The following is a 9,445-nucleotide window of genomic DNA, read 5'->3' as shown; positions in this document are numbered from 1 at the left end:
CAGCTGCTGTTAATTAGAAGGGGACTCGCCGTCTGGCTGCAGCTGCTGGAGCATCCAGGGTTTGCAGCTGACGCCGGTTGCTTTACCCCACGGGCCGATTGCAGCTTGGCAGGGGGCTGCTCTGTGGCGGAAGGGGGAATAGGGGACCATTTGAAGAGTTATTGTGGGGGGGGGGTGGCGTCAAGGGATCCAGCAGAGGCTGCAGTACTGTGGCCAGCGAGCCTGTTCCCAACTCCTCTCTCTACTCTGCTAACGTGGCTGTTTGTATTGTACCCGCTGGCCCCCGGGGTGGCTGGAGCTGAACAAACCCCCTGGAGCTGAGTCCATCTCCTGGGATTGCTCCCTGCAGGGCTTCGCCTGGCCTAGTCTGGAAAGTCCTCTCTGGCTTCCTCGTTTCTCTCATTGGCTCAGCCGGCTTCCCCTGTGTGGGGCTGGTAAAGATTTTGCCAGTGAATCGAGCACTTAGGAAACTGATTTAACAGCCCTAGTGCCAGACGCTGGGCAAGCTTGCTCCTTCAGGCTCTGAAAACATGTGTGCTGACCCACAGCCTGCCTGCTAGCCCAGCGCAGGGCTCCCACCCCAGCTCTGCCGGTGCCCCTTAATACTGATCTGCAGCCCTGGGCTCCTCCCCTGGTTGTGTTGATGCCCCTTCATCTTGACTCACAGCTCCCCCACCCCACCCCGTTATCCCTGCCCTGAGCACTCCCCAGCCCGCCCCCCTGCTAGTCCAGCCCTGGGGTCCCCCTGTACACACACAACTGCAAGGCCCCATCAATGTACCGTGTCGTGGGGGGGCAGCGATATCTCCTGCAGTAGGGCCGCCCTCGCCCCATTGTGCGAGCTAGCTAAAGGAGCACACACACTGCAGCTGCCTTGCCTGCTCACCGGGGCAAAGTGGGAGGATTCCCACTCGGGCCTGGGAATTTGCCAGAACTTTTATGCCCCTGAGTCTGGGGCATTTTTGCTGGAGGTAGTTGTTCCCATGCTGGGTTCCTGGGCTGCTCAGGGCCTGGGCCAGCCTCAAGCCTCAGTCCTCAAAACTAGGCTCGTAAGTGGTGCATTGGCCTTGTGCTGCTGCTCCCTGCAGGGCGGAATCTTGTCCGTTCTCCATCCCTGCATCCCCCCAGCATGGTCTATGCTATATATATATATATATATATATATATATATATATTTACTTCATTTCCTGCCCACAAGTGCTGCTGTGTTAAACAGCTGCCACATTCCACCCCAGAGGTGGCTGCATCATGTCAGTGGCAGTGTCCTCCGCGCACAGCCGGCGGTTGGAGACGAAAGGCGCTCGAGAGATTATGCAGCCTGCAGCCCCCAATGAGCGCCCGTGGCTCACAGCTGCGGCTGGGAAGGATGAATTACTTGTTTGGCAGCAAGCGCCTGCGATGAACCAATAAATCCAGATATGTGGCAGGATTAATCACCCATGCCAGGGAAAGGAGTGAGTCTGAATGGCGGAGACTCCTCTCCTGGTCTGCCTTTCCGAGCACAGAACAATACCAGCCGAGCCACGGACCTGCAGATTGACGAAGGGAACCAGCCTAGCGGGCATTCTTCCCACCTCTCACCAACGGCCCTACTGGTTCCCCTCCAGCCTGGAGCTTTCCCTTGAGAAACTACCCTAGGAAGCGGGTGCTTCAGTGCAGGGGATTCCGTTCAGGATGCCCCACACCAGATGCTCACATGCTCCTCCGTCCAGCAGGAAAAACAAAATTCTCCTAAAAGCTGTCCCAACAGGGCCCTCCAGGACTTTCTCATCCACCTTCCCCCGTAAGCTAGGTGGCTTCTAGGGGGTTGAGCCGCAGGCTGAAACTGATTGGATCCTGGTCTGTACGTACCTTTGTGGGGGGAAGTTTAGAGCGGAGGGCTCTGCAATCCAGCAGACAAAGGGAGAGTGAGATCTGGTGGCTGGAAATTGAAACTAGACAAACTCAGGCTGGAAATGCAGGACAAATCTTTAAGGGGTGAGGGGGATTAATGATTGGAACAACCTACCCAGGGAGATGGGGGATTCTCCTTTGCGTAGAGTCTGTTGCTCAAGGCTGGGTGTCTCTTTCTAAAAGATACATACTGGCTCAAGCAGAAGCGAGGGGCTTGATGCAGGAATCACTAAGCATGATGCTCTGGCCTGGGCGAGGTAGGAGGTCAGACTAGAGGATCACTATGGTCCTTTCTGCCTTTAAAAATCTGATGGTGACATTTCTGGCCTCTTTGAAATCCATGGCAAAACTCCCATTCACTTCCAGTGGTCCAGGAGGTCATCTTACGGAGTCATCACATTTAGCTGTGCTGGATGGGCTTTATTTATTTATTTCGCACTGGGTGTGATCCTTGAGGGTCCGACTTTTCGCCCGGTCTGCCCGTTGTGCAGTCGTTTTACACCAATGTGAGTGCAGAAGTGCAACCCGCAATGCTGCACGCCCGCCTGCGCACTGCTGCGAATGCCTGCACTGTGGAGAACTGCGCCCGTTCCGGTTGACGTGCCGTAAAAAGTGCTCAGTGCTGGAGCAAATGGCATTGCTTTTGAATCCCATTTGACTCTGGAGCAATGATGGGGTTTGCATGGTGTAAATAGCCCCCAGCTAGAGCAGCCCTGCACCTAGCAGCCTGGGAATTGTTCAGGAGGAAAGCCCAGAAGAGGCAGGAGCAGGTGGTGTCTATTATTTTGTTTTCTAAAGACTAGGGGAGGGGGGGGTCCCTCTGCGACTTCATTACTAGCTGCTGCAACACAGATTGATTCCCCCCCCCCCCGCATTCCCATCAGCTTAATCCTTGCAAAAGAGGGGGACTGGGATGGGGACTGGGACATGTGTCTTTCTGCTCCAGCGAGCGGCTTGTAGACTAGACCAGGTTGGAATTGGCCAAAGGTGCCTTTTAGTAGCCTGGCTTTGATGGGTGATTGTCTGCTGGGAGATGGACCGAGACCCAACAACAGCCCTAGGAGGGAATGGGGCATGGGGACTGAATTGCTCGCTTCACCCTAGAGCTGGCCCATGCAGAGTAACCCACGGGTGTGTACGGGCAAGGTCCCCCCTCTCTGCCTGGGAGATGAGCCTGTTATGGTGCCAGCCAGGCAGCCTCCATGCTTCAGCTCAAGGGGTAGCAGCTGATGCTTTTAGCTGTGGAGGTCCCCAATTCAGTCCTCGGTCTGTTGGCCAAACCAAGAGAGGACTTGCCCCATCATGAAGTCAGTTTAGCTGCTAGACACCTTTCTAGGCTCTCTCCCCATGCCTCAATTTCCTTAACAGGAACAACAGCAAGCGAGCTCAGTGGGAGAGGAAGAGGGCAGGAAGGATTAGATCACAACTCGCTGTCTGGAGACAAATGCAAAGTATCCTGTCCTTAGAAAGAGAAATTACACTCCCAGCTGTGCAGGGGCCTCTGATGGCACCGGCCCAGCACAAATCACAAGCCCTGTCTATGTCATTTCTGTTTACCTGGTTTTGAACAGCGATTTGTTTTGCCTGCAGGTGAGTGCTATGCCATAGCGCGCCGGGCTGACTGCCTGAGGCCTAGGGGAAGGGACTGGATTCCCTGGCGGGAGGGAGGGTTTCCAGGTGAGACAGCCTGAGGTACAAGGCTTGAATCAAACTGCTCAAAATGCAAAGCACAATATGCTCCCCCTCACCCCCCCCCCCAGTCCCCAGGCCCATGTTTGCTTCGGATTAAATTGAGCTGATTGTTTACCATGACACTTCAAGCAGAAAGGAGGCCACCTTACATGCATTAGCTCTAATTGAAGCTGGTGCAAAGGGGGAGGGGGCAGGGGGAGTTCTGATCCCACAAGCTGTTATTACTCTTCGGGGGGGGGGGGGGTGAGATGGATCAAATATACGGGGCTGGGGTGGGCGGTCTGGCAGATTGCCCAACTGGTTTGTTTAACCCCCAAAAGCCGACAGTTGCCAACCCCTGGGGAGGAGATTGCAGACCCAAATGCAGGGGAAGGAAGCTGCCTGTAGCTGGCTGCAGCTTCAGTAGGGTCAGTGCAGTGAATCCCCGGCACCAAATCCTCTGGGGTCGCTTCAGGTAATGCAGCTCTTTGCTCTGGAGCGGAGCTGCCCACTCCGGTTGTGGCCTCCTGGCTGAACCTAATCTAGCCAGGACATCTTGCTTCATGACGTCGGTCTGTCTCGCTACTGGATCCAACAACACTGGCATCCCTGCCTTTGAGCTCCATGGGCTGATAACACCCGGTGTTCTTGCTCTGCAGAATGGCTTCCGATGCAGTGAGCTGTAGCTCACGAAAGCTTATGCTCAAATAAATGGATTAGTCTCTAAGGTGCCACAAGTCCTCCTGTTCTTTTTGTGGATACAGACTAACCCGGCTGCTACTCTGAAACCTAAGCAGCATAGACTTCCTAGAGGCAATACCCTCAACAATGCCTGGGGATAAAGATCGTGCCAGTTCCCCATTGCCACTAAACCAGTGATAGGGGAGAAAGGCGCCGCTCGTAACCCAGAAGTTGAACAGGGAGGATACCCGCAGTCGGGGGACGTTATGGGAGCTCTCACCTTTTCCAGTGCTGCTGCTCTCATGTGTGCCATGGAGCCGTTTTACAACATACATACATACGCCCAATAGGTTCTTAGGCGCTGCATGGTGGTTGGAGAACATCTGGGATCCGAATGTCCTTGCTTTGGGGAATTAAATCAGACAGTTATGAATTCAAACACCATAAGGATGGCCACAGCAGGTCAGACCAATAGCCATCCAGCCCCATATCCTCTCTTCTAACAGTAGCCTGTGCTAGATGCTTCAGAGGGAATGAACAGAACAGGGCAATTATCAAGTGATTCATCCCTTGTCATCCACTCCAGGCTTCTGGAAGTTGGAGGTTTCGCGACACCCAGAGCATGGGATGGCATCCCTGACCATCTTGGCTAATAGCCATTGATGGACCTGTCCTCCAGGAACTTATTATTTTTTTGACCCAGTTATTACTTTAGGCCTTCACAACATCTCCTGGCAAGAAGTTCCACAGGTAGACTGAGCATTGTGTGAAGAAACACTTCCTTATGTTTGTTTTTAAATCTGATGCCTATTCATTTCATTTCCAGGTGACCCCTGGTTCTGGTGTTATGTGAAGGGTAAATACCCCTTTCTCTCCACGCGATTTGACTTTATAGACCCCGGTCACATCCTCTTTTACTCACCTCACGTCTAAGGTGAAGAGTCCCAGTCTTTTTCATCTCTCCTCAGATGGACGCTGTCCAATCCCCCTCGTCATTTTGTTTCCCTTCTCCGCACCTTTTCCAATTCTAATATAGATTTTTTTTTTTGAGATGGGATGACCAGAACTGCACGCGGTATTCAAGATGTGTGTACAGTGGATTTATATAGTGGCATGATGATATTTTCTGTCTTATTATCTATCCCTTTCCTAGTGGTTCCTAACAGTGTTCACTTTTCCCCCTGCTGCTGCACATTTGAGTCGATGTTTTCAGGGAAGTATCCATAATGACTCCACCATCTCCCTCTTGAGCAGGAACTGCTCATTTAGATCCCATCACTTTGTATGGAGAGCTGGGATTATGTTTTCCAAATGTGCGTTACTTTGTATTTATCAATGCTAAATTTTATCTGCCAATTGTTGCCCAGTCCCCCAGTTCAGTGAGATTCCTTTTGACAGGTTTCAGAATTTCACAGCCGTGTTAGTCTGTATCTGCAAAAAGAAAAAGGGAGTACTTGTGGCACTTTAGAGACTAACAAATTTATTTGAGCAGGAGCTTTCGTGAGCTACACGAAAGCTCATGCTCAAATAAATTTGTTAGTCTCTAAGGTGCCACAAGTACTCCTTTTCTTTTTGAGATTCCTTTGTAACTCTGCAGTCAGCTTTGGACTTATCTTGAGTAATTTTGTGTCGTCTGCAAATTTTGCTACTTCCCTGTTAACCCTCTTAACACCCTCGGTGTGCCATAAGAATATGTTAATAACTCCTCAGACACTATGCGGTAGCTAAGAGGTGTTCTCTCTGTTTTACAAGGTGAGGAAAGTGAGCTACAGAAAGACATGCTTGAGGTCACGCAGCAGCTTGATAACAGAGCTGGGAATAGAACCCACGTTCCCACTTCTAGTCCCCTCCCACAGCTGGGAACAGAACCCGGGAGTCCAGACTCCTGCTTCCCTAGTCTAACTGCTAGACCATTCCCCAGCTTCTAGGAGTCCAGCTTCCCAGTTCTAGCCTCTAGCTCATTCCCTTCCTAGAGCTGGGAACAGAACCCAGGAGTCCTGAACTCCAGTTCCCTCTTCCAAGCCCTAGCCCATACTGCTTTGCACAAAGATTTCCAGCACCTGAATACCAACAAACTGCCCCAGGATTCCCCTATGGACAGGGGCAGATCCAAGCTTGCATCAGCTGGACTCTACCTTCCATTGGCTGCAAAGGAGAAATCTGATCATCCCACGGCTTCCCTTGGAAAACAGATACCACTGCTGGGTTATAGCTAACCTCTGCTAGGCCAGGGCAGGGTCCTGAACTGACAGCAGATAAAAGAGCAAGGGACATAGTCATGGGATCTCCTTTGGCACTAGCTGCCGGTGGGCTCCTTTCTGGTTCCGACATGGTGCATTAGCTTCTCCCCAGAATGCAACACGCTTGAGCTGGCATCTCAGCCTCACAGCTGGAGCTGTCTCTAGGAACCACGTACTGGAACCAGAGCAGGGGCCTGCATGGCTCCCAAGGCCTGAAGTTAACATGTTCCAAACCTCCCCACTACCCCCTCAAGACCAAGAGATCTAAAGAGGTCACAGCCCGAAGGGGCAAGGGATTGCAGGTTTCTGCTGGGCAGGATGGTCATGGCAAAGCAGCTACAGTGCCTATGTGGACGCTCCCTTCCCGTGGGCATCACATGGTGGCTGGGTCACTGGAAAGTCTCCATTTAACTTAGCAGGATCTCAGAGGCTCACTCCTATGAAAGGAGGCAGGACTGCAAGGCCTGGCTGCAAGCAGGTAGGAGCCAGGGTCTCAATTTCCCATCCCATGGGCTAGCCCCAGCCACGCTGCCGCACTCACAGCGTTAAGGATTTTGGCCCGGGCATCTGGAGGGGAAGGAGTTGGAGCCTTGGAACTCTGTTCCCAACTCACTCAAAGTTCGGTTTCTTCCCCTGAGCCCAGCCTAAGGCTGCAGAATGCAGCCCGGAGAAGAATGGATGGAGCTTTTGGCATCTTCCAGCACTGGAGGCATAAGCCACGGAATAACCAGGGAGGTGGAAATCCTGTCCCAGTATAGGCCCCACTGCCCAACTGTCAAACTCACAGGGTCAGGCTGCTGTGATCCACTGCCCGGAATGGAGTTATCACGCACTTCTACAAATGGGGAAACCGAGGCACAGAAGTGACTCCTCATTTGGGGTCACAGAGCATGTGTCAGGACCAAAGTTAGCACTTGATATAGCCCGGCTGCCAGCCCTATGATCAGGACTCTGGCATGTTCCTCCCCGCCATCTGCCCTGGGGTTATAATTCAGGCTACTCTTCCCAAACCATCACAAAACCAAAACTGTTGTTTCTGCCAGAAAACTGAATTTTATTTTTATTAGCGTCACACGAACTTTTCCCGATCACAACACGGGAACAGAAAGGGGGGAAGGAGTACAGGGGCCCGTGCTGCTCTGTCCCCCATGGACGCAGGGGCTCAAGAATGGGGCCAGTCAGGAATATAGCTAGTTTCATGGACATTATAAAAAGGAGGGGGACAAATATCTGGAATCATTTAAAATATAAGAGTTGGTCACAGTGGGATGTTTAATGAACTTCCAAACATACAGTCCTAGACCCTGAAAGTTATCGGTGAGGAGCTGGGCTGCAGACAATTAAACAAATAGAGCCAGAGGCTGCGAGAGCCCATCCAGCCTTTACCTTGGAGAGATCAACACACGCAGGCAACTGGAGATTCTGGGCAGGCCAGTTGTGGTTATGAAGAGACACAGAAATAGCTGGATTTTCAAAGGCGCCGGGCACCCAAAGGTAACGTTTTCCCAGGATCTGTGATTCCGCCACCTCCCTGCAGTTCTTCTGCTGCGTCCCGTTAAAGAGCCATGCAGGAAGGTAACGCCAAGGATGCTGGGATTTCGGGCCCGGCCTGGCCTGTTGAGGCAGAGGCCAGCTTGTGTGTTGCTTAGCAGCAGGATGGCAAGATGGACCGCGGGAGCGCCCGGCGCCGCTTCGACGCCGCTTCGACGCCGTCTGGTCAGCCTGTAGGAGCTCCAGATGGGAAGCGGCGGCGTCCCCCAGTGTTCACCGCCTGCTGCTCGCTCTCACTGTAACTTGAGAGCTCTCGGCGCCCCGGCCGCGGAACCCGGAAGCTGAAATTTCCTCGAGGAAGCTGCCAAGCAGAGAATCAAAGTTAGCGGAGCCCAGAGCCAGTGTTTCATTCTTCAGGCAGACAGCACCTGGTTTTGAGCCTTCCATGCAGGCAACGGGTGCTCTGCGCCTGCTCTCAGTACCCCAGGATGTCCCCACCTTGCATCTGGAGAAACTGAGGCACAGAGAGGCGCCATGACCTGCCCAAGGGAATCTGCAGTAGAACAAGGGATAGAAGCCAGGAGTCCCAGCCTCCTACTGTCAAGCTCAGTCCCCCAGACAATGCCCCACCTCACTAGCAGGTTTCCTTCAGACGTGCCGCTTCCTCTCCAAGGGGGAGGCATAGATGAGCTGGGTCAGCGGGCGGATGGGGGAGAAGGGGTGGGTGTTGACAGATGCTCAAGGCTTGTCATCTTCACTGCAGAGTGCACCCAGGTCTGGGCTTGCTACTCGTGCGGGGCCTGCGGGGACACAGGTTTGGCTCTAGGATTTCTGGGGGTGTCAGAGAGGAGTTATGCAGGGTGAGATCATAGGAGCTTTCTTCCCTCTCCCCAGCAATAAGGATTCCTATAATGTGCCTTGGGGATTTAACCCCGGAGACACTGAGGGGCAGAGTGGAGGTGAGGGTGCACGCCCCACCCACGTGCTTGCGTACACCAAGTACCATGCCAGGCCTGGGGACTGACAGCCAGCCTGCAGAGCAAAACCGCCTGATGCTTTCACTCAGCCCAGCCATTCAGAATTAAAGCAGCAGGGCCCACCTCCTCCTCCCAGAGCAGGGCTCAGGTCTCTCTCCTCCCCCAGGCAATGAACCACAACTCCGCCTGATCAGGGCAGCATTTACTCATCTCCCCGGCTCTGCCCCTGCTCTTCCTTGCCAGCATCCACTCACTCACAAAGCCAGGAAGCCGCTCGCTCTGGCTCTTCCCGAGCCACTGATGGAGCAGGAAGAGGCGAGGGTTGTAACCTCCGGCTAATGCTTCCTTGACATTTCACGCTAGGGGTTGGCAGGGTTCCTGCAAGGCAGTCCCTCTGGCTGGCTGGGCCACTGCTCCTCAGCTCACTTGCCAGCCACTCGGCCGGACTTCGACACAATGCAAGGGTCTCTTTACTTCCCAGGCATTCACAAG

The 9,445-nt window shown here is 53.4% G+C and overlaps 1 protein-coding gene across 2 annotated transcripts in view; it reads right to left on the bottom strand.

Moving 5' to 3' along the window:
- Nucleotides 1-7,515: 7,515 nt before the first annotated feature.
- Nucleotides 7,516-9,445, bottom strand: part of VPS45 (vacuolar protein sorting 45 homolog) — a 53,886-nt gene continuing 51,956 nt past the window's right edge. Inside the window, exons 15-16 of one of the 2 annotated variants that reach the window (XR_007353595.2) lie at nucleotides 8,607-8,776; nucleotides 7,516-8,337 (exon numbers count right to left, since the gene is read on the bottom strand). Coding sequence is in view for 1 of the 2 variants with exons in the window: in XM_048827896.2 (XP_048683853.1) it covers nucleotides 8,250-8,337 (88 nt within the window). In the remaining variant the exon portion in view is untranslated. The remainder of the gene's footprint in view (nucleotides 8,338-8,606; nucleotides 8,777-9,445) is intronic. The other variant, XM_048827896.2, reaches the window with a different exon arrangement.

Source organism: Caretta caretta, chromosome 24 (assembly GCF_965140235.1).
Source record: "Caretta caretta isolate rCarCar2 chromosome 24, rCarCar1.hap1, whole genome shotgun sequence".
Classification (NCBI taxonomy): Eukaryota; Metazoa; Chordata; order Testudines; family Cheloniidae; genus Caretta; species Caretta caretta.
This window is presented reverse-complemented; position numbering and strand designations above follow the sequence as displayed.